The sequence below is a fragment of the Delphinapterus leucas genome, chromosome 11 (genome assembly GCF_059928025.1).
Source record: "Delphinapterus leucas isolate spDelLeu-1000000601 "Yukka" chromosome 11, BTC_Dleu_Yukka2, whole genome shotgun sequence".
Taxonomy (NCBI): domain Eukaryota; kingdom Metazoa; phylum Chordata; class Mammalia; order Artiodactyla; family Monodontidae; genus Delphinapterus; species Delphinapterus leucas.
In genome coordinates, this window is record NC_143139.1 from 52538263 (window position 1) to 52564173 (window position 25911).

The 25911-nt window shown below is 41.2% G+C and overlaps 1 protein-coding gene across 1 annotated transcript in view; it reads right to left on the bottom strand.

The window, feature by feature from the left end:
• Window positions 1-25911, bottom strand: part of GRIP1 (glutamate receptor interacting protein 1) — a 266616-nt gene that overhangs the window by 41987 nt on the left and 198718 nt on the right. The window contains 5 exon segments of the mRNA XM_089919997.1: window positions 6589-6780; window positions 6950-7089; window positions 9689-9833; window positions 21246-21391; window positions 23048-23117. Of these exon segments, the coding sequence (XP_089776123.1) occupies window positions 6589-6780; window positions 6950-7089; window positions 9689-9833; window positions 21246-21391; window positions 23048-23117 (693 nt within the window).

Consider the following 25911-nt stretch of genomic DNA (forward strand, 5'->3'; position numbering starts at 1 on the left):
TTGTAAAATTCGGATGCTCAATATTGTTTTTAGTACCACAATATGGTGCAGATAAATATCTTCCCTGTGTAGCTCTTAATTCACATTCACTATTAATTTAGAAAAGTGATGCTGGTTCTTATTCATAAAGTTTAAAATCAGAGAATGGTTTTGAAAATCAATCTTCAACTCTACAATTTTGGGATTGTAGCTCCTGCCATTACTTTTATTTTTGAAAGCCAATTTTAGCACAGGAGAGCGAGCCAGATAATTTCCTGCCAAATTTATTTCCTAAAGCCCCAATTTTGCTAAAAATGAGAAGATCAAATCATATATTTGTGTAACTATTTGTAATTGTTGTTGCCAAGAAATATTCAATGTATTTAGAGAGTCTGTGGTTTCAAAATGGCAGAGCAAAGATAGATCTACCTTCTCTTAGAAATCACCTCAAAACAAAGAACAGAATGTAGAGTCCATCTTCAGCAAAACTAGAATATTGAACCATAATACACAGGGAAAGTTACCAAATCCCGTGAAAGACAAACGGGGTGTGGTGCTAAGAAGCCAAGAGGAGACACCTCTGACCAGAGATACTGGAAAAGGCCCAGTCCTCCAAAGCAGGGGCCATGGCATGAGGCAAAACAATAATGCTTTGTTTGGAACACTAGAATGGATTGCATTGACTGGTGGCAGGAAGTGCCCTAGAGCCAGTTTGGCACCAGGGAAAAGCCAGGGAGGTGGGCTGAGAGATACCTCCAGACATGCCACAGACTGCATGAAGCAATCTCCCAGTGAGCCAGGCTGGCAGAGAGGAATTCTACATTGGTGGCAGCCTGCAGTTGCTGCCCTCTGCTGGCTGAGGAAGAATGCACTTATCACAGGTACCGTGAACCGGGGGTAAATTTTGCGCCCTTCCAATTTAGGAAAAAGTCATCTTACATCTTAAACGTAAGCAGTAATTTAAAAGTAAATGGCATAAGACATATACCAAGTTAATATTTAAACAAAGGAGAGAAGGCACAGAAAAACAAAGCCATAACAGATGAAGGATGCTCATGTGAAAAAGACTGCCATGGAGCAAATGATGAATATGACCAAATATATCACAACAAAATTAAAAAAATACACATCTCTATAAAACAAGAGATCAGAGATATGAGAGCTCAAGGAAAACTGGGCAAGGCAAAATCATAGAAGGAGACGAAACATGAGCTTGTAGAGATCAGAAAAGAAATGGAAGAGAAAAATAACCCTCCCCCAATGGAGAAAATCCTGCTGAGTCTCCTGCTCTGTGCTACTCTTTGTACGTACTATGTTGTGTTACCTAACTACGTTCAAGGAAAGCTGGACTCTGTACATGTTGGTGTCTTTTTGATCAATCACCATCACCTTTTATGAAAACTATAAGGAAGAATGGAAATAAATGAATTATGCATTCAAGTCATAAACAGAACAAAATCTAAGAAGAACAAAGTTAATCAAATTAAAAGCAAAAATTTATTTTAAAAAATCAGAATGGAATTAAATAAATGCAAGAGTCAGTTCTTTATAAAAAAAAAAGGGCAAATACCTTAAATATAGAACCATACTTGGGATATAATTATAGAAACCAAGAAAATTATAAGAATCAAATAAGCGATTATATAATTATATGCAAATATATTTGAAAACCTGGATGAAATGGAGTTGTTTTCTTTTTTCTGAGAGAATACCAATGATCATAATGACCTCAAAAAGGATCCGAAGGAAATAAAATCTGTATTGAAGAGATGGCTTTACTCCTATGTCACTGGATCATTATTCACGATAGCCAAGATATGGAAACAACCTAAGTGTCTGCCAATGGATGAATGTATAAAGTGTGGGATATATGTATATATACAAGGGAAATGCTTTAGCCATAAAAATGAAGGAAATCCTGTCATCTGCAACAACATGGATGAACCTGGAGGACATAATGCTAAAATAAGCCAGAGAGAAAAAGACAAATACTATGTGAGCTCACTTATCTGTGGAACCTAAAAATAAAGTCAGACTCATAGAAACAGAGAGTAGTATGTGGTCGCCAGGGGCTGGGGAGCAGGAGGTGAGAGATGTGGGTCTAAGGGTGCAAACTTTCATTTATAAGATGAATAAGTTCTGGGGATGTAATGCACAGCCTGGTGATGATTGTTACTAGTACTGTATTGTATACATGATGCTAAGAAAGGAGACCTTAAGCCTTCTCACCAAACACACACACATAAATGGTAACTATGCGAGGTGAGAGATGTGGTAATCAACTTGGTGGTAATCATGTCACAATATATATGTATACCAAATCTTATTACATTGTATACTTTAACTACATATAATTTTGTCAGTTACACCTCAATAAAGTTGAAAAAATAAACGCAAAAGAGAGAACTGTCTAAAGAATACACATGACAGGATCAGACTGCCTGACTTGAGTCAAGAATTACAGACGTCACAAGAGCCTCACCGTCCACGAGTATGACAGTCCAGGTACCATCAATTTGTCAGTCTCCTCTTGTACTGACTGACCTTTGCAAACTCTAAGGAAAGCAATCATAGGGTTTTCTGAGAGTTTGAAGGAGGAATAAATAAGACAAGGGGGCCAAAAGCATAAGCTCTTGATAAGGCGGAGAGGCATGAATAGTATAAGAGTCAAGAGAATGGGGAGTGGAAGAAGCTGGCCCAGAAGCAGACTAGAAAAGGTGTGCATCAATAGAACTGAGCGTCATCCCACTGTGAGACTTCTTGAAACACAGTCCTTCTTTCTCCACCAGGTTTGATTACTCCATCCTTTTTCCCTTTTCATTAACTAAGTAAAAATTCACTCTGTTGGTACTTGTTAATTGTCTGGCCCTTCAGCTGGGTAACCTCCTCCACAAGAATAAGGACCATACCTCTTTTGTCCAACATTGTATACCCATCATGTATTGGCTTTTATTGTGCCAGTCATTACATATTTACTTAATGAATGAATGGGGCAAGCTTGACATTTTGGACTAGAGGCAGAGAACAATAAGGAACATGGCTGCAGAGACATGAATTCCTAGCCCAAGGAGGAAGATGCGCATGATGGAGGTACAACGTCCTACTGGGAATGGAGCAACTATTATAGATTTAAAGGTAAAAGTCTTCTTGAGATATGGTAGAGAGAGTGTGCTGAGAGACTGTGCAGACAAGGCAGAAAGATAATCTACATCTCACAACATGATACATCACAGGGGAAAAAAGGTACGGTTCTAGGCCTTCCTTTAAAAAGTCAACTTCATGGGCTTCCCTGGTGGCGCAGTGGGTAAGAATCCACCTGCCAATGCAGGGGACATGGGTTCGAGTGCTGGTCCGGGAAGATCCCACATGCCGCCGAGCAACTAAGCCTGTGCGCCACAACTACTGAGCCTGCGCTCTAGAGCCCGCGAGCCACAACTACTGAAGCCCACACGCCTAGAGCCCGTGCTCCGCAACAAGAGAAGCCATTGCAATGAGAAGCCCGTGCACCGCAATGAAGAGTAGCCCCTGCTCGCTGCAACTACAGAAGGCCTGCATGCAGCAATGAAGACCCAACACAGCCAAAAATAAATAAATAAAATTAAATAAATTTATTAAAAAAAAGTCAACTTCACAAGCACTATCTGGAGAGATCTGGTTTAACCCAGTATCACAAGTAAAGGGGAAAAAGACAGACTTTGAGATCTTGGTAAACAGTAAGATCACAATGAGTGACTAGGACGTGCCCACCAAAATTCTTTTTTTTTTTCCCCACCAAAATTCTTATGGTGAGGTAGGCTGCACTGATGGGTTCTACAACTTCCAATGATGAAGGTGGCAGGCTTGAGTTGCTCCGGGCTGCCATACTATAGTATGACTTTCCTTTCTGAGTGCTACGCTTGTAGAGAGTTAAACTTGAATGTATTCAGAAGAGAGGCCCCCAGGATGACAAAAACACTCAAAGGTAAGTTATGTGAGGAACAGTGAAAGAAACTGGGGCTACTTTGCTTAGAGAAGGAAAGACTCAAGAGAGGCATGAGAGCTGTCTTTGAGCAGCTGAAGGGTTGTCAAGTGTCGAGGAGGCTTTACTTCGGAATGACCTTGAGGGTAGAACTAGAATAGGCAGAAGCTACAGGCTGACAGATCTCAGCTCAATACAAGGGAGAACTCTGAGCTGTCAGAACTAAGTACGGGGACCAGGGAGAGCTGCCTTAGCACTTAGGCAGCAACTTGTCACTCTGGGCGCTCTAGGCCGTGCAGCACGACGGCGGGCAGCCAGGCTGGACAGGACATCAAGGGCTGCACTGGACGCCAGACTAGCTGACTTCAAATTCTCTCCCAATACCGAAATCCTGTGATTTCAGCTTCCGTGTTCCTTGTGGGAATCACTTGAGATGAGTTATGTAAAAGTGCTTTGTAAACTCTAGTTTTACAAATACAAGGTATTATTACCAAGTTTTCATCACCTTGGAGGATGTCAATTCTATCCCAGTTGCCATTTTCTCTATATCTCTCTAATCTCTCTTCAAACTCGTAATGATTTTTAATTTATAAATGCCAAATTTATCATACCAATAATTATGACTACCATTCCCTGTCTAGGGTTCCAAATTTTCAAAATCCTTCATAAATAATAAATGGTTCTTCATCTTTTATAAACGAGGGATAGGCCTTATATTCAGTGTGCTAATCGTGGGCCTGATCTTATTGTGTAAGAGGACAGAGTAGCTAAGTTCTCACATATCACTTAAGGGCAGAACTGATTATAATCAATAGCTCACCAAAATCTGTGTAACAAAGAAGTTCCCACATTAGTAAATAAACAATAAACAAACACATTAAGAAATAAACCTCAGTCTACGCTGACAGAATTTGACTTGGGTCCTTTATCCAGAGTGTCCTCTGGGAGTTTATCAACTCCCTGGCAATGAAAATAGCTGTTATTTGGTGGCATAGCTAACTTGTCACAAGGTATTTAGACTTGGAAAAAATTACTTGCCAGGTAAATGAAAGTCCCAGTCCTCTTTTGGGTGTTCAAAATATTTTCTCCACCTGTTTATTCACACAACGGAATATTACTGAGCCATAAAAATAAATGAAGTACTGATACATGCTGCAACATGGATGAACTTAAAAATATTATGCTAAGTGAAAGAAGCCAGTCACAAAAGGCCACATATTATACGATTCCACTTATATGAAATGTCCAGAATAGGCAAATCTATAGAGATAGAAAGTAGATTAGTGGCTACCTAGGGTTTGGGTGGAGAGGGTGGGTGTGTGCTAATGTGTATGGTGTTCCTTTTCGGGGTCACTAAATGTTCTATAATAGATTATGGTAATGGCTGCACAACTCTGTACATATACTAAGAAAACACTGAATTGTGCATTTAAAACAGTGAACTTTATGTTATGTAAATTATATCTCAAAAAAGCTGTTAAAATATATAGTGTCTTGAATAAGAATAAACCAGTAAAATCGAATTTTCTTTAAAAATTAAATAAAATTTTCTTGTTTTTTAAAAAACCAAAACAACAAAAAGAAAACTAAAATATTTTCTCCACCAAACTCCAATACCATCTCTAACAAGTAATGACTTGATAACTTTGAAATATCATTTCTTTTCATTTTTGTCCATCCTTCTTGGGATTTAACAGAAAGTGACATAGGCAGAGGCAGGCTGAGAGAAAAAGCTAGAACCAGGAAGAGAGCAAACTGGATACAGACCCTCCTCAAAAGTGGTTACCTAAGTTATTACAAAGCAACCCTCCCGCCCGAACACATGTTCTCCAAACTGTTTATGTATTTTATTCTCTGACTTAAACCAAGAGCAGAAAAGGGATTCGGAGGCTGGAATTTATACAGGGTGTTAGAGAGAAGGTAAGGCTCAGATAAGGAGAAATAGAGAGAATTTTTGACACACTTCATCTTAACGATGCTAAGTATCGTTAAGAAGGAAACATATTTTTAAAAGAAGCATTTAGTTTATACTCTGTCTTCAGTCTAATACTTTTTGTGTGTTTATATTGTGTTAGTGAGGTTTACCTTTTCATATAGGTTATACTTTGTCCCATGAAGATGATGTTTGTGAAGAAAGAACTACAATATACTTTAATATACTATGATTACAACTCTCTAATGATGCACATTGGGGGAAACCCCTACACGTTTCCATGAAAAGTTGGGAAGAGGCAGGAATAAATGGGGTCACAAATCTTTGGGCTCATCTCTTTGCACATCCTCTGTCCTCCTCATTCCATCTTTGTGGAAAGCTTGCTAAAAAAGTAAGACAATGCGGCCGGTCTTCAGTGACCCAATTTACTGTGTGGTTTGCCTCATATTAAACTGTGCTAGAAGGACAAGCTCTGGATCCAACACTTGGACGGCAGTAGGTCTAACAGGGGCCTGCTAGTGTTGGATAGATGTTCACAACTTATTAGCATTAAGGAGGAGGAGATGAAAGGCCACCATATTCACTGTGTTCACTATGGTTACATTGATGCAGACACAAGTCAAATAAAGATACTCTTTTCACGGAGCAGAAGGTGGATCTTTGAGAAACCTGAGTTTCACCAAAGACAAATTTCCTGTACCCCACGGCTAGGACATACCTTGATTCCCGTAGCTGCCTTCTATTCCTGAGCCATCCCACGAGTCCACGGCACTGTCCACGCTGGGCACAGTGGAGGGGTACGTATCGGTGAGTTTGCCTGGCTTCTGTGCTGGAGACGGGTCCTCCACGTCTCCCAGGTCACTCAGGTGGCTGGCAATGGGGAACTTCTTGGGACTTGATGCTGACTGGGCTTTAAAGACAGAAAAGGAGCTTAAGTACTACAGAAAATTTAAATACAAAGATATGCCAACACTCTCTGGCTGTTTATTTCCTGAGAAACAAACACGTAGACATTTGCACATTCTTTAAGGGAAGGAAATGCACTGCAAATCCTTAATTGTGGCTTTCAACCCACTCACCATCTGTCTGCTTCTTAATTTTCAAGGTGACAGTCTCTCCTGCCATCTGTAACAAATGGATGGCTTCACTCAGAGGCTTCCCTTTCAAGCTGCTGCTATTGATGGCTAGGATTCGGTCTCCTATGTGGATCGCGCCAGTTCTGAAACACCAAATAATAATAGGAAAGGTAGAAATAATCCCTGAATGCTACTGAATAGAAATTCCCTGATATACTTTATTTATTCATAATAATAAAGACTTGAGGGCTTCCCTGGTGGCGCAGTGGTTGAGAGTCTGCCTGCCAATGCAGGGGACACGGGTTCGTGCCCTGGTCCAGGAAGATCCCACATGCCGCAGAGCGGCTGGGCCCATGAGCCATGGCCGCTGAGCCTGTGCTCCGCAACGGGAGAGGCCACAGCAGTGAGAGGCCCACGTACCGCAAAAAAAAAAAAAAAAAAGAGTTGGCAAGGGTCCCTAGAAGTCACTCCTTGCCTTCTCCTGAGCAATGTTACAAGATAACTGCGTCTATTGTGAATTACTTTTTAGTTTCAAATAAAATCAGAAAAAATGTTTTAATTAGTATTTAAAATGGACTTGTGGGCTGTTTAAATTCCAGGAAAGCTGAGTCATTTGATAACCCTCTTAAAAATCCCAAGGAAACGAGCAAAGTGGGGCAATCACTGTAGTGATGTTTAGCATGGAGCAGTCCTTTCTACAGACTTAGAAGTGTTGAACACAATCAGTCAGCATCCCAGCTTACCAGAAGCAAGGTTTAGACACAAGACCCTGGTGTGGCAGGCCCCCCGCCACCCCCCAGTGGTGATTCCAAGAATTGAAAAAGGCTGAACTCAGGAATCAGTTTTGTTTTTTTTTTTGCCGCACTGCGCGACTTGCAGGAGCTCAGTTCCCTGACCAGGGATCGAGCCTGTGTCCCCTGCAGTGGAAGCGTGGAGTCCTAACTACTGGGCCGCCAGGGAAGTCCCAGGAATCAATTTGAATCCAACTCTGTCACCTACCAGCTGTGTGACCTGGGTACCTTATTTTCACCTCTCTAGGTGTCAGTTTCCTCATCACTAGAATGGGGATAGTCATCTCACAGGGAAGCTCTGAGGGCTAAATAGGAAAACACATGTAAAAGGGCTTAACATCCTGCTTGAAATGTGGAAAAAGAAAATTAATTTATTGAGCAATAGATAAACCTTTGATCTTTTCCCTTCTCGTCCCATTCTCACCCGATTCTGAACCAGCAGACTGGAATTTACGATTCTGATGTGCACCATATCTATCTTTGTTTGAAAGCACAGGATGGGGGAGGAGCAGACTCACAGCAGTCAAACTCAGGAAAGGTTTAAACACTCAGATCTCTCCACCTGGGTTGAAGGATGTAGAGTGGGAATCCCATATGCTAGCCTCTGGGGTGCTGGCTCACTTGAAATATCCTGAGTGAAGGAAGCCCAGCTCACAGCCTGCTTGTGACTGAGTGGTCCGACCCCAGGTTGCTTTGGGGTCGGTGGGCAGCGGTGCTGGGCAGCAGCAAGTGGGGCCACGGAGGTGAAACTGGGTCACACAGATTATGAGGGGCTGCCTAACAAGTCTACCGATGCATCTACTCTCAAGGAATTTTTTCTTCCTTTAAAAAAAAAAAAAAAGAGAGATCAATTCATTCTTCCATAAAGAGTCTCCAGGGAGTGCCCTGGAGGTCCAGTGGTTAGGACTCGGTGCTTTCACTGACGTGGCCTGGGTTCAATCCCTGGTAGGGGAACTAAGATCCCACAACTGTGTGACAGCACGGCCAAAAAAAACAACAGTCTCCAGTTTATGAAAGAGCCAGCTGTAAGCCATAGAACACTTGACCAGGAGGTTGCTGAATCAGATCAATATTAACCTTTTCCTCATTGTCTTAACAGAGAAACCTAGGACAGGGGGACACCTGAAGAATGCCGTATCATAGGTGTCTCTGTTAATATCAGAATACGAAATTCCGACAGGGCAGCCTTTTTTGAGCTGCCTCGGTGCCCTCACCTGACAGATGAGGATGTTGGATGAGCTGATTTCTAAGGTACCTTGCAGCTCCAAAATTCTGTGATGCTATATCTCTGTTTTGCAAACCAGTGTCTTCAAGTGTCAGCATGAACAGCGTGTGTGCACTTCTGAGCTAGGTTACTGGAGGACAGATCAGGTTATGGGGTTTGGAATATGTCCTACAACGTGTCTTGGAAAGAAATACAGTAAAATGGGGGTGGGGTGCACGCCAATGGAGACAAACTGACGAAGGAACAAATGGGCATTCCAAATTTCAAGATGTTATTAAGTCACTGCACTGTTTCCTGAAATCTTTGAAGACGAAGCTTCTGTCACCCTCTCAGCCGCTAAGCCCCGGTACCTGTCAGGTAACAGAGGCTCAGGAAATGTTTGCTGAATTGAATTGGACAAGCCTTTTAACCTCCTTGAACTTTTAGTCTCCTCTTCTCAAAATGGACACAATATAAATTTACCTCTAGTCAATTGTGGTCGGTTTACACATTTCTGGAGACTAATATCAGTGCTAAGCCCAGGACACTTTTAACTGCCTATAACATGCCCCTCAAAATCAAGTCAGAGCTCTGCCTGAGAGTTTTCAAGCTCTAAAATCAATCCTTTGTGCAGAGTTGAAAAAGTCAACAGATAACCAAGCAGGAGAGGGGAGCATGTTTTTATGTGGCTGTGAGGAAGAAAACCCATTTCAGACAGGTGATTGTAGAAGTTGCTTCGAATGTTACCTTTCAGCTAACCCTCCTTTGGTGAGGCTTGAAATGATTATAGGATCAAAAGGCTCTTCAGTTCCTGAAATCGTGATGCCAAGGGGCCCCCCGTAGCGCTTCAGCTCCACGGTGTAAATAATTGCTCCGGAACTTTCTTGCTCATCTGCAATAAATGCCAACGAGTCGTAATTGGTTTCTTCGGAAGAAGCAGAGTAAAAAGACACATATATTCACACATAAAACAAGAAATTCAAAACATCATCATCAAAGCACTGTGTCTCAGAAAATAATTATTTTGGGAAGTAGCATTTCCTTAGTAGGATCTACCATTCTAATACAGGGATGTAGTTGTTATCAGTGTCAGGGAAGGGGTTCTCTGCCTGATGACTTATGTTTTAAATCTGTGAGCGAGCTTCCCGGCCGGCACTGCGGGCCCTTTAGACAATGTCCCTGCCTAGCACAGTGCTTGCCCAGCATTCTGTGAGTGTGCCACGAATATCCGTGGACTGAACACACCGCTGAGGAGGCGATATGGGTGGAGAGAGTCACGTAGTAAACAGAGACTGGGCTCCGCAATTTCTATTTTCAGGCTTTATAGGCAAGCTAACTCTCAATATAGAAAAGTTGATTTAACTCACGGTTGGAGCAAACTTTAATATATGCATGGTTAAGTGGGGCTTGGAAATCTGGAATCCCTTACCTATTGTTCCTCTGTGTCTTAAAATGTGAATCTTATTCACAAAATCTGTGAATCTTATTCACAAATACACAGACAGTAAAACAGACGTTTGAATGATTATCTCTCCGCTGTTCTTGAGACTAGGAGCCATGTCAGTTACATTTCAGTAGCACATGCCAGGTTGCCACACTCTTGTGAGCTAAGTTTCACCATTTAATGTTCCTATGAAGGAAAACATTTGTGAGTGTGGTCTGCCTAAAGCATTGGCTTGAAAGATGTCATGGGACACCTTTCGCATGGTTGGGTATTTTGACTGCATCAAAGTTGCAAACATGGAGTCTCAGAATTCAAAGGGTTTTATTTGCTTATGACATGCTGAAAGTTCTTGAGCATTTCTTGCTTTATTCCTTGGGCCTGGGAGCTGTGAGTGGCTAAGGAGTTGTTCATTGCTGTACCTAAGGATACAATGAAATGGTCCAGTAGATACTTGAACAAAACAGTCAGTTTTTATAGTCAGGCTGTATCCTGGAGAAGCATTAATACAGTCACATTTCTGTAATGAGCAGCTGTTCATTTATGATATGAGACCCTAAACTAAGGATAAATAGAAAAGCCTGAATTAACAATTCAATTATCTGTGTGTGCGGTGAAGAATTATAATGAATATAAAATGAAATGTGTATAGAGAAATGTAGGAAGCGATGTGTCCTTTCCTGCCAGCACTTACTTCACTTCTGGCCACAGATTGGGAGCTCTGGGACGTACCCATTGCCTCCACTCCCTCAATGGAGGAAGAAGCAGCTCCATACATAGAGAATAAAGACCATCTACCACACACTGGAATGCTTAAATCAACATCCTAGGGTATAAACATCTTCAACATTAGACTCAAATTTATACTGGCAGCTGAGAATCCTCCACATCAAGGCTTCAACGGCTCTGTTGCATGGTTTCCACACTTCTTCCAGGGTTCTACTTTAGTTGTGGTCAACAGGCTGGTGATGGGCTGCCAGGCAGCTGCCGAGAGAAGCGCCAGGACGCAGAGTAACCAAAAATGGAGGGACAGTCAAAAGTCTAACTTTTCCTACACTGTGATAGATCATCACCTGTCAGAACTGGCTCTGACATAAGTGAATAGGGTATGACTGGACAGATTACACGCATTTTGCAGTCTGTGCCACCAACTATATCCTGCATAAAATTCTAGGTGAGCCATTTGATTAGTAAACCTTGATACAGTTAAGTGTTAGTTACCGCTGGGCACTCTACTGGCCATTCAGCGTGGGTGTGTGTGCCAGTGGGAAGACCCTGCCCTTTTATTGCCCTAAGTGTGAGCACTGCCTTGTCAATGGGCACCAAGCGTTCTGGATGTGGCCATCAGCTCTTTATGGGAGTTGTGGGAAATGGCAGTTACCAAGTACATGGAACCCAGCTGCCCAGAACCCAGGAACCTGTGGGAAGCTTCAGTGGAAACTTTAGTCTAGATGAAAACAACCATTGGCCCATAGGAAGGTGAGCTGGGGTGCAGTCCCATTCACCAGGAGAAGGGGGAGAAATTGGTTCCAGCTAGCTCATTCTTCAGGTAACCCAGAGTGAGTGCCCTGTGTTATTTCTGGACAGTTTTGCAACTTGCACCTAAGATGACAAAATAAGGCCAGAATGGAGTAAACTGGTTTAGGATGGTTTCAGGCCACTTTATGTAGGAACATTTTAAATTAGGCAGCTGAGGTGTCCCAATAACAAAAGGCAATTGTTAGGGACTCAATGAGTTTAAATAGTGGTGAGATGCAAATCAAGAAAATGGCTGTATATTAATGAAGAAGTGATGCTATATTTAGATTATGACAAAAATGTCGTTGATTTCTGATTCCTTCAACAAATAAAGAACTTGGAAACAAAAACGAGAATGGGTAAATTTATGAGACATTACAACCAAAAGCAATGAATACTTCTTTTTGGATCCTAATTCAAACCAACTGTTTTTTAAAAACCTGTCTATCTACCCATGTATATGAAAACCAGGGAGATGGGAACATTGAGTACATATTTGAGGAGATTAAGAATTATTGCCAATATTTTGGGGCTTCCCTGGTGGCACAGTTAAGAATCTGCCTGCCAATGCAGGGGACACGGATTTGAGCCCTGGTCCAGGAAAATCCCACATGCCGCAGAGCAACTAAGCCTGTGCGCCACAACTACTGAGCCTGCGCTCTAGAGCCCGAGAGCCACAACTACTGAAGCCCACGCACCTAGAGCCCGTGCTCCGCAACAAGAGAAGCCACCACAACGAGAAGGCTGCGCACCGCAGTGAGGAGTAGCCCCGGCTCGCCGCAACTAGAGAAAGCCCACGTGCGGCAACAAAGACACAATGCAGCCAAAAATAAATAAATAAATAAATAAGTAAATAAATTTTAAAAAAGAATTATTGCTAATATTTAAAATTGTGATGATATTTATGTATTTTAGAAGTTTTTTTATAAGAGTATTGTTTAGGGATACACTAATAATATTTGCAAGATGCAATGATATGATGTCTGGAATTTCTTCAGAATAATTCAGTGTGTGGGTGGGGTATGGAAATTAGGGTGGGAGTAGATCTGAAGCAAGACTGATTCTAAGTTGCTAACTGTTGATGCTAGGTGATGTGGGCTGGTTCATTACACCATCTTTCTCTATTTTTAAATATATTTTCATAGTAATTTTTTAAAAAGAAAAAATATTAATTCCCTTAGAAAACCCTACGTGGATGCCTTGATTAAAGAGACATTTAATTAGTTTGGCTTCCGTACTCTCTTAGCCGATGATGGCTTCCCGTACACTGTCTTGTCCAGACCCCGTGACCCATCTGCCCACCAGGCAGGGTTCCCAGAGCATCCTACTGCCATGTGCTCTTGAGGATGCCCCATGTCAGCTCTGCCCAGTTGTTCACAGCAATGGTCTCTTCCTAAATTGTTTTCCTACTTCGGATCCAGACTTTGTCCCTCTTTCCCACATCTATTTTCACCAGTCCTGCCAACACTGAATTCCGTCTCTTTTCTTCCCAGAATACCCTGAAAGCATAAATCTGAACACGTTACTCTCTTCCTTGAAGCTTTCCGTTAGGTCCCAGATTTCTGAAGAATAAAGCGCAACCCCTTGGCATGAACAGGGCTGGAGGCTCTGTCTTTCACTATCCTTTCCCATCCCAATCCAATCTAATTCTCTCCCCGCTGAACGACCTGTGGTCCATTTAAAAACACTTTGTTCACATCTTTAACCTTGCACATGTTACTCCCTGGAAGCAGACGTCTTTCCTCTGCAGGAGAATTTCTACTCTTCCTTTAAAACTTGGCTCAGATGTCTTATATCTCTGGAAGGCTTCCTGGCTCCTCAGCTGAGACTAGAGACCTTTCCTATGAGATCCTACAGCTCCTGTGTATTTTTCTAGTGTTTCTCAACTTCTTTAAAAATTATTGTCTCCTCTCCTCCCATCAAGGAGAAAAATTAAATTTAAATTCTCCCTAATGAGAGAAATTAAATACGAGGGAATAAGAGTCGGTCGGGTAGGGTTGAGCTTTGGAGGGTCACAAACTATTGTAACGTAATATCTAAGATTCTTTGCTCCCTGAGAACCAAATTTTATTTTTTTTAATTGAAGTGGAGTTGATTTACAATGTTGTGTTAGTTTCAGGTGTACAGCCAAGTGATTCAGTTATACATACATATGTATCTATTTTTTTCAGATTCTTTTCCCTTATACCTGAGAACCAATTTTTGCCCCCATCTGGAATGCATGGTCTAGTTTATATGCTTTTCGCTCTATGTGTCTCCTTAATTAGAACAGAATCACCTTGAAAATTACGATTTTTTATATTCACATGCCCAGAGCCTAGAACTATGCCTGGCACCAAGGAGACTCCAGTAAATGCCTAAACAAATGAGCGAAAGGACAAATGCCTGTTAGCAGGCAGTCACTGGTTCCTAGCTTTGTGAGTCACCCTTCCGGCTACTCCAAGGTCTAGATTCCTTCTCCAAGGTGATGCAGACCCAATCAGGCTCATTCAAAGAGTGAGAATAAAGCCTGGACTGCCTGAGTTAGCTGCAGGCTGCACTTCCAAATCCATCTGCCTTCTCGGGCATCGGCCCAACTGGCAGCTGTAAGGCCCTGCAGCTTGGGAGGAAGGTGATAACTGCCATTTATGCTCAGACCGTTTTGGAGGTGGAAGCACTCCAAGACGCTCTCTCCTTGAGGCTGGTCCAGCTTAGAAAGGAGCAACTGGCGTGTTGAACCAGAACAGAAACTTTCTGAGAAGGAAGAATGCAGGGTCACCAGGAAGTTGCAAAGTGAGCCTAAACAGATCTTAATGATATTATAAACAGCTTCTATATCACAACAGAAGGTTTACCACTATTAGCAAAAGAGGTGAAAGGGGCCAGACAATTTGTTTGTTCTGCTCAGCTCTAGTTAAGCAAATTAATGGGATCACGGAACAGATGCAAAACTGCAGCATTACTCATCTGAAATGTTATTTTCAAGCTTTTTTTTTTTTTTTTTTTTGCGGTACACGGGCCTCTCACCGTTGTGGCCTCTCCCGTTGCAGAGCACAGGCTCCGGACGTGCAGGCTCAGCGGCCATGGCTCACGGGCCCAGCCGCTCCACGGCATGTGGGACCCTTCCGGACCGGGGCACGATCCCGTGTCCCCCGCATCGGCAGGCGGACTCTCAACCACTGCGCCACCAGGGAAGCCCGTTTTCAGGCTTCTTGAGTGCCGCCTCTTTAACAAAATGAACGCTATCTGGCTTGAATCCATAATGGCAGCTGGATTTGGGAGGCTTGGGTTTGGGAGAGGGTCTTTGGAATGCATAAATGTACAGGTCAATCAAAGTTCACTTCAACTAAAAGTGATGGAATTCATTTCACAGAGTATGGCTACATTTCTTGGAGGTGGACAGACCTGAGAAATGAACCATTGAGAACAATACTCTCTACAACTGCCTTACTGTTGTGCCAGTAAGGCCAACCTTACTGGCCTTACCAAAGTCATGTTCCAAAGAGTTGTTGAGTGTTTAAGAGTAGAATTTGAATTTCCTTATGTAAGTGATCATTTATAAGTCTCCAAATTAGGTTGCCTTGTGACAGTGTTTCTTCAAGTGTAGTTCTGGGATGAGAAATTTTAGCAGTATCTGAGAACTTGTTAGAAATACCAATTCTCAGCTCTATCCCAGACCCGTAGGAATCTGAAACTCTGGAGGAAGAGCCCAGTCACCAGTGTTTTAACAAGCCCTCTGGGTGACTGCGATGCTGACTTGAGTTTGAAAATCATTACTACTTTGAGATAAAGCAGAAAAAAGGGAAGAGTACTTTAAAAAAAAAAAACCTATCAGAGTTTCTTCTTGCAGCCAGCCTCTTGCCAAAACAACCCCTGTCACTGTTCTTCGCACAGCCAGGATCATTCTTGGTTGCTTCGATGGGGCATTTCTGCTACTTCAACCTAGATTTGAGGGGAAAAAAGCTGCTGCAAATTACTTAGCCGGCTTAACACTGATGAAGTGAAAAAAAAAAACAAGATGAAAGCCCAGATCTTTGAAGGGCAGATGATTTAACTGGTCCTAATAAGGCTATATTTGCATAAGACTCTATTTGAAATTGTGAAAAGGTAATTTGCTTCAGATGGGACAAGTTGCCGCCTGGAAATGTTTCTCAACGCAGATCAGAGCCGGTGAAGGGAAAATACTGAATTTTTACTCTCTACAAACATGCTACGTATTAGAAGTGAGGTGCTCTAAATCAAGAGAGAGGCCATTAGCATCTGTATATTTGACTGGCACAAAGGCAGTGATACAAAGCGGACCCTTAGAAATTATTTGGGACAGATTTGGAAGCTTCCATGTATTTCTTCCCACAATTCCCCCAAATTCTCTCCTTTGCTTCAGGGTTCTTTCTCAGATCTCCAAACCCTCCCCTCTTCAGCTACGTTGGATCTAGATGCAGTCAAGATCTTATTTCAAGCAATAGATCTTGCGTCTCTGAGGGCCTGGGGATTAGGTAACAGCCATGGTTCTAGAGGCTTGGACCCAGACAAGCACCGACTGGCTGTACTCGATTTATGTTCCCGTGGTAACGAAAGATGACAGATGTAAAAGCTCCTCTAGAGAGAATGGCCACTGAATATGGGGGATGGGGGCTTCCCTACAATCCCAGGTGTTCCAAAAGATTTGGCCATAGTAAAATAAAGCTAAAATTAATTTAATTTTTTTTTTTTTGCGGTACGCGGGCCTCTCACTGCTGTGGCCTCTCCTGTCGCAGAGCACAGGCTCTGGACGCGCAGGCTCAGCGGCCATGGCTCACGGGCCCAGCCGCTCTGCGGCATGTGGGATCTTCCCGAACCGGGGCACGAACCCGTGTCCCCTGCATCGGCAGGCGGACTCTCAACCACTGCGCCACCAGGGAAGCCCTAAAATTAATTTAAAAAGCATCCTAATAATGGCTGTTGATAGTCTGCATTCACTGGGCCTTACTTGGTGCCATTCATTATCGCTGAGTGCTTAAATATCAATATATTGCCTCCTTTGATCCTTAAAACTGCCGCGTTCAGGACGCATTCAATGGACATTGCGGATGAGGGCACTGGTGCCCAGAGAAGTTAATTTTCCGAAGTTTCCCAGCTTGTCAGTTGTGAAGTCAGCCTTGTGTTCTTAGTCATTTTATTTTACTGCTTCCCCCAGCCAGCACTAGAAACAGAGTTAATGCAGACTCTCTTGAATGCCTCTTCATTACTTCAGTAAGTGACCGCAACCAGTGGTCACAGGCCAAATACCCTGGCCTCGTTCCCCTGCTTTTTGTCTTTTAATGGCTCCTCATTGGCTTCTGGGGTAAAGTTCAAATTTTTTAACATAGTTAGAAGGACCATAATGATCTGGCTTCAGTGTATCCATCTATTCACCCACTACTGAGTCCTTACACAAACTTTTTGCTTCAGCTATACCTGCTACTAGGATGTGCCGCTCTCTCTGACTTCCTTTGGCTCATACTTTTCCTCTGGTTAATTTTAACAACACCTCCCAAATACTTTCAAGACCAAGGTTGTTAGAAGCATTTCCTTGAGCTCCCCATTCTCAAATGGGTGCCTTCACGTTCTCTTAACGTTTTGTGCACACACCTAGAACATTCATAATACTGTTGATTATTTTCTTCCGTTTCTCCTAGAACATGGTGACTGATTTAAGGGCAGAGATTGTGTGTCCTTTTTAATCTAAGAACTGGCAGTCCCTAGTACCTTCCAGACACTAAATAAATGCTGATGGCGTGACTGAATGAAAAACAAAGACTTTAACAACGTTTGAGAATAGTTCTACCATCTCCTTAAAGTACAAGGCAGAGCAATAAAATTATTGTAGCTGGAAGACAGGCTTACATTTTGAAGCAACATCTGTTAAACTCAATTCCAGTATTACTAGCTTAGGAAACCAAGTTATATCAAGTATGGTTATAAACTTTCTGTAACTGATCAGAGAACCAAGGATGGAGAGGAGCAGACACTTAAGGAAAGAACTGGAAGACTCCTGAAGTCTACTGGTACAGGAAAGAACTGGAAGACTCCTGAAGTCTACTGGTACAGAAAGTCCAATATTAATATAAGCAATATTTTAGGGAGTGAAGCATATATACCGAGTATTACCATTCTAAAATACAGAGACAAAGGATGGCAACAATTTAAATCACCAGCTTAATTTCAGATTAAGGTATCAAACTTCCAAAATCAGTGACTGTTGTCATGAATAATGCTTATTTCCCACTCATTTATATCTTGACCAAGGATCAGAACTAATGTGGGGAAAGGCGTGTCAGGATGCAATAATAATAAAAATAGTTCCCAGTTACTGAATATTGATTGTGCCAGGAAATCTCTCTCTCAACAAGCTACAACAGCTCCCCGAGGTGGGTATTATTTTGTGCACATTACTGAAAATGGTACTGAATCTCAGGCAGGTTAAGTAACTTGCCCAAACTGACACAGCTCAAATGTGGTAGAGGTGGATTTAAAAATGTGTGCTCTGGGCTTCCCTGGTGGCGCAGTGGTTGAGAGTCCGCCTGCTGATGCAGGGGACACGAGTTCGTGCCCCGGTCCGGGAGGATCCCACATGCCGCGGAGCGCCTGGGCCCGTGAGCCATGGCCGCTGGGCCTGCGCCTCCGGAGCCTGTGCTCCGCGACAGGAGAGGCCACAGCAGTGAGAGGCCCGCGTACTGCAAAAAAAAAAAAAAAAAAAAAGTGTGTGCTCTTTATGTCTACATAGTTGGCCTTGAACTAGTCTATATCCAGGTTTTACATTTTGAATAATCCCTCACCTTGCTTACCTCTGAATAAAAAAGGATTCAGTTACTCAAATTATACTTATATTCTCATGGGGGAAGAGGATACAGAAACACTCAAATTCTTCCAAATCGATGATCAGATGATAATTTTCAAATAATGGTCTGTTATAAAAATGTGTCTAAGTGGGTATATATTTTAATATGACAACTTGAGAAAATCTGGTTTGGGTAAATATGTCTCTTGCACCTATATTTACAGTCTTATTTTGGGTAGGTGCATGGTTTTCAATGGAAGGATTTAAGATTTTAAAAATTAGACCTCTTAAAATTAGAAAAAAACCCCCTAACAAGCATGATCATTACCATAGTATTAGGCATAGGGATTGTAGGGGGAAGGGTCTAAAGGGGAAAAATGAGCCAAAGGAAAGAAGCAACTGAAAGTAAGATCTGGCTCTCCAAGTGCTCAGCTTGTTGTTTCTGAAACTGCCCCCAGTGTGTCTGCACAGCCTGGCTTTGGAACTGGGAACATCGCCAACCACAAGCACCATACATATTCATCTCTGGCTTGGCTTCTTCACTCTGCAAGGAAGATAGCTGAGATCTGCTTAGCTTGGCAAATCATGCAAAATGGGTTTCTCCACAGGGCTTTGCCTCTTTACTAGGACAGAACCCAGTCTGACGTTAGAGGCTTTATCCTTCTTTTAAAATAAATCCCCCAAAGAAAATGCATGCTTTTTAGGAGAGAAATGCAAGTGTTGGTGTGGAAAATCAGTTGCTTGGGAAATAACTAGTAGAAATCTATGCATATTTTTAAACGTTCATTATAAAGTATACTTGGATATAATCATCTTTACCAGCTGTACTGATCGATGTAACTACCAACTTGTTTTGACTTTGAATAGGAATCACAAACACAAGGCTTGACATGACCACGAACTCTGGATCTAGAGGATTAGATTCCAGGAGATTCCAGGACATTGACAACTGCTCATTATTGGTTGGGATGAAACTATATTCAGTAGAAACTCTCTTAATCAATCTCCCTCTAACCAATTTACTGGATTAATTGTGACTCTCCATCCTCTTTGTAAAATATACTGACCAATGCCACTGAATGTTCCAGAATAACAGGTTTCCCTCTGCAGTACCCCGTGTACCTCTGTTCCTGCTACCAATTGAGTCAAAAGCTTAAAAGTTTAGAGTCAATTATGATTATTCCCAATCCTGTTTATGCCAGTTGTACTTGTTATTGTAACGACGTAATTTAATGAATCTTACATAACCTATGAAATATGAGTATACTGGATCTATGAAAAAATCAAATGCTTTGGAAAGATTCAATAAGGGGGATTATTAGGCAAGAAATCAACAGTTAATTACATAGAGGAAAACCTTGAAAACATTGGGGAAATAAAAATCTAGATGGAGTAAGCATTCAGATTGCTTTAAATTATTTAAATTCTCACTGCATTAAAGCAAAACAACACACAAAAACCAAACCTGGAAGTCATAAACTGTGTGTTATGGGTATGACTCAGGCAAACAAGTCAAAAGGCTTGTAACTAACAATCAGCAGAAAGTACTGGCTTCACCCATAAGATCGGCACATTTTTAAGTTAAATGTTTATGTTATAGATACGTGTCACTTTCTATAAATCCCCACATTAGTTGACTCTTTCAATTCATGAACTTTTTTCAGTTAGCTTGGGTTCTTATCAAAATCAGATAAAAGGGCGTCTGCTGCGGGGCGACTCAGATTGCTGGGTCTTGGCCCACAGCAGCATCATGATGAAGTTTGTTAGAAATGACAGTCTCAGGCCTCACCTAGGGTGAGCGCTCAGGAACTGTGTTTTAACTGAGCTCTTCCGGTGATTCTGAGGCCTTCTCAAGTTTGAGAGGCACCGCTCTCCTGTATTTGCACATTACTGGAAGCACCAACAATGGATACAGCCCTTTTAGAAAGCAACATGGTACAAGACTCATCCGAAATCATAAAAATTCCCTTTTTATTTTGACTCAGTCACCCTACTTTTAGGAATATTTCCTAAGGAAATAATTCAAAAGAAAAAACGTTGAATAAAGATATCCACGCATAAAAAATATCGGTTATTGTGCCACCTACAGTAATAAGACAACTGGGAGCAATCTAAGTAAGAAGAAAAGAATGGTAAATACATTACGGGCAGTAAATTCAAATGATAGCTATTAAGGGTTTGTAAAATGGTAGCATGTTTATAAAGCTCAGGAAACAAGAGAACATGCACTGTGGTTATAATTACGTAACATAATATCAACTAGAAAATGACCAGTTCTATTGTATTAGGGTGGTATCAGGTGACGATTAAGTTTTCATCTTTAAAGTTATTTTAATGTAGCTACAATGTTTATATAATGAAAATACCTTAATTATACCATTTAAAAGCACCATTATTTAAAATTCATACTACACTCTCAACGCCCAATTTAAAGACCCTCTTAACTACAAAAAACACTGCTGCAATGTCACTAGCCAGCTGTTGTATGTAAAACACCAAGATCTAATATCTTTGGTGACAGATGGGCAGTTAGAGAAATCAGTCTTAACTAAGGAGGTTATCAATACCTGAATTATCTTCATCTTTGCGGATTTTCAGCTTCACCAAGTCTTCACACTGCTGAAGGATCTGAACTGCATCTTCCATGGAACAGTTGTCCAGCCTGATGTTATCTATGGCAAGTAATTTATCCCCAAGTTCCAGGGTTCCCGTTCTGATAGTAAAGGCATAGCAAATGCATGATTAATGATGAGCACTTAACCAGGCCATTTAAGAGGCATTTAGCGCAAAGCAGCATTATGGTAGTCTTTAGAAGAAATAAGATTCTTCAACTTTTAAAACTGCATTTTATTGACAAATACCCTTTCTCCAGTCTTAATTTGGATGGCTGCCGTGACATTAAATCGCAGAGTATTAAAAAATATTTTTCTTCTGCTTTCTTCAATTAGACCAGGACAACCATATAAGCGTCACTCAGGAATTCTAAGGTTTCCAGGAAGGGGGGTAATGGGCCCAGGTTTACACAGCCCGGGTGTCCTTATGCTTCTCCAGATTGTTGCATCACTTTTGGTCCTGGGCAGTCCAGATACTAGGAGAGGATACAGGGAGTGAGGCGAGTCAAGGTGGGATGGGCTTAGGGGAGGTCTGAGTCCTGGTGTCTCTGCTATTTCCACCTGCACTGGGGAACTCACTATGGCTGCAGTAGGGAGAAAAGGGGAATTGGATGCTATCTGGAAGGTGGCCATTGAGAGTCTAATACTGGTTACGGACTGCTTCAGGTCTTGAAAGTTTTTAAAGGTCCATCATGAGATGAGAAAAACAATGAGAAGGTATATGTGCTTGCAGGTGCTTCTGTATGTATATGCACACATATCTGTAAGGAAGGTTATGTTTTGGTAAGAACCATCCTTTATGCATTATGTCTGTGAGCGAGATTGCTAATTGCTTCCCAGAATCCATTCTCCCTTCCTTCTTCTGGGTCATCCCCTAAAGACACACACCCCAGACTCTTTCTGCACCACCCCACCTCCCTTCTATGGCTGGAAAATCACAATGACTGGAGAAGCTGGAGAGGACGGCAGAGCTGCTTCTCCAGCCCTGCATTGCCTGTCTACCTTCCAACTGCTGTATGAGAGACAAACTTCTGTCTTGTTGGATCCACTCCGTTTATGTCTCCTTGTCACAGTATCTGAGCCTATACCTATATACCTAAGTTCATACAATGTCCTTCCTACTTTTTGAGTGTTAAAATATTTCTTTAATGAAATGACTGTGATAACAGATGGGATTTTTTAAGTTCTTAACTGGAAAATAAAAAGAAAGTTAACAGTCTTACATCAATATTCCTAATCACTTAAAAATACTTTTGATCTGTGAAATTGAAAGTTTGAGGCTCCCTGATTTTTGTGGTCTATGAACCAAATAGGATACATAAACACTGCTTAAGGCTCAAGGACCTGGCTTGACTAGGGAGGACATCCTGGCATCTAGCAAAACTCTCCCATAAGCTATTATCTCCATGTGGGGTGACTCTCATCATTGGGGCCACTTTCAGTTTTTTAGTGGGAAAAATGAAGGATGGAAGATGATCAGTGAAGGAGAGGCTATGTTGGACTCATGAATGACCCTAAAAAACATTTTCATGTGATTGTTGTCTGCACTGGGTGCAGAAATAAACTGACACCGGGGGAGAGCTCTACATAGTCATTGACATTAGGGATGTCAAAAATAGAATCGATTAATCGTGGTTGCCTGGGAAATACTGAGAATACCATCACCTATTAGCAAGGTTGTCTTGGGTGTGGAAGAGGTCATTTCTGCTGTAATTAAGAAATACCTTGGGATGAATCAGTAAATCCATCTTTCTTACCTGTGTGCCACACTGCCTTTCTTGATATCTGATATGACCAGGGGGTCTCCTGGTTTTCTACTGGATGGTGCTGTAATAATGAAGATAGAATAGTCACATCTTTATATCCACGATTCACCCACTACTGTACAGGTCTCACTGTATAGCAGCCATTAATGCAAGTACAGTTTGTATGCAAAGCAAAGAGAATCAGCAAATGAATTTAAAAATGCGCATATTACCCCTTCTTGGTATAAAAATATGTTTGTGTTAAAGTACTCATAAACTTGAAAACTAAAGCAAAGTTATTTTAAATCTGCAATTGGAGAAAGCAATTGAAAAGCTGCCCATCTGGATTAAATCTATTTCAATCTGTGATTCTCAAGAGAGGGAGGTGAAGAGTGAAGAGTCCAACAGAAAAGTGTATTAAAAGCAATTAGGGGCTCCCCTTAGTGGTACTTACATGTGATCCCTTCTCCTACCCATTCTTTCACTCCTTACCAGTGAGGAGACACCACTCTTCATGGGATCCTGCCATATTACTCAAGTGTACTGGGTGGGAAAGTGGATGAGAATCACTAATGTAAGTTTTTTTTTTTCCCCAGAAGGATATCTTTTGCTAGATAGACTGCAAATATTAAAATTTTGCTCACAAATTCATACCTAGAATGCTCTGAAATGTTCAGAAATCTGATGCTATTTATTTATACTTATATATATATTCATATTTAAACATGTACATGTAACTTTTATTGAGTTTATAGATAAATCTATTATCCTGCACAGTGGTCAGTTTTGGGCTTTATAAATTTTCTTAGGAATATTTCCCTTTGGTGATAATGGAATAATAATAATGAAAAGCCATTAGGAATGAGTCTACTTAGACTTAATCCTCAAAATGAACTATAGTCCATATTTAAGTACAAAAATATCATCTTGACCTAGAAAGTTTACATTTAATTTAGGAGTTCAATAATTAAAATGAACATACCAACATTTATAAACAACAATTTGCCTCCAATAGGAGATGTTTTACCAACCTGAAGCCTGGAGTGATTTCTTTTTAAGGATCATTAAAAGGCGCCTAATGTAAGATTTTATTATAAACAGTCTGATCACCCCATAATAATCATAGAACCATATCATATCCCATAATCCCATTTGAATCCCAGGAAAATGTTTATGCACAAGAACAGATGGTTTAATATCGCAACACATCATTGAAAGAAAAAGCAAACACATATATCAATACCTTACCCACCGAGTTAGTCCACAGTAAATGTTAATGGGACTTCATCCAATCACTATTCTTAGCTTCTAGCAAAGAATGCAAAACATTCTGTTCACTACAATTAATTCATAATTTAAACCTCCACTCAGTGATTTGATATAATTCCACTACAGAAATATAAACATCCAGCGGTTTTACTCATATTACATTTCAGAACAGCAAATCGTTCTGGGCACAGGGCACAAAAACAAAAACTTTGTTATAATCAGCAAATACAACTTTCCTAGCATCTGCCAATAACTTTACACGATATTTTTCCAAGCTTTAGTAACCATCACAGAGCACTCAATGTTTCCCTTGGTTTTTAAAAAAATTCATTTTCCATTGAAATGGACTAAAACAAAACAGTATAGGCAACGAAATACATCAAACCCATCTCTGTCATCCTAACAGAGGAAAATAACACTGACCTCTGGACAAACCCACACAGCTTTGCAGAGGGGTGTGAAACTTCTAATGGTCTACAGACATGTATGGTGCCCATTTCATGTTTACTACATTCTTCTCTTTCTCCTTTAATCAAGTCCATACTTGAGGTCTGAAAGGTTCATCAGGGTGGATGCCCACTGGAGTGATGAAGTTGAGCCCAGAAGTTGAGCTCCTGACACTATCACTACCATGCTTACCAGGCACATTAAATGTGGCCATGCCTTTGGGGCTTCGAGGGCTCAGTCATGGTTTGCACACCCTGGCACCATGTTTTATTTTATTTTTCTTTTAAAAAATTTTTTAATTGAAGTATAGTTGAGTTACAATGTTATGTTAATTTCTGCTGTACAGCAAAGTGACTCAGTTATACATATATATACATTCTTTCTTTATATTCTTTTCCATTATGGATTATCATAGGATATTGAATATAGTTCTCTGTGCTATACAGTAGGAACTTGGGGTTATCCATTCCATATATAACAGTTTACATCTGCTAACCCCAACTTCCCAATCCATCCCTCCCCCACTCCCCTTCCCCTTGACAACCACAAGTCTGTTCTTTATATCTGAGTCGTTTCTGTTTCATAAATAAGTGCATTTGTGTCATATTTTAGATTCCACACATAAGTGATAGTATATGTTATTTGTCTTTCTCTTTCTGACTTACTTCATTTAGTATGATAATCTCTAGGTCCATCCACGTTGCTGCAAATGGCATTATTTCATTCTTTTTTATGGCCGAGTAGTATTTCATTGTATATATGTACCACATCTTCTTTATTCATTCATTTGTCGATGGACATTTAGATTGTTTCCATGTCTTGGCTATTGTGAATAGACCTAGCACCATGTTTATTTTAGCCTATATTATTTATTTATTTATTAACATATTTATTGGAGTATAATTGCTTTACAATAGTGTGTTAGTTTCGGCTGTATAACAAAGTGAATCAGCTATACATATACATATATCCCCATATCTCCTCCCTCTTGCGTTTCCCTCCCACCCTCCCTATCCCACCCCTCTAGGTGGACACAAAGCACCAAGCTAATCTCCCAGTGCTATGCGGCTGCTTCCCACTAGCTCTCTGTTTTACATTTGGTAGTGTATATATGTCCATGCCACTCTCTCACTTTGTCCCAGCTTACCCTTCCCCCTCCC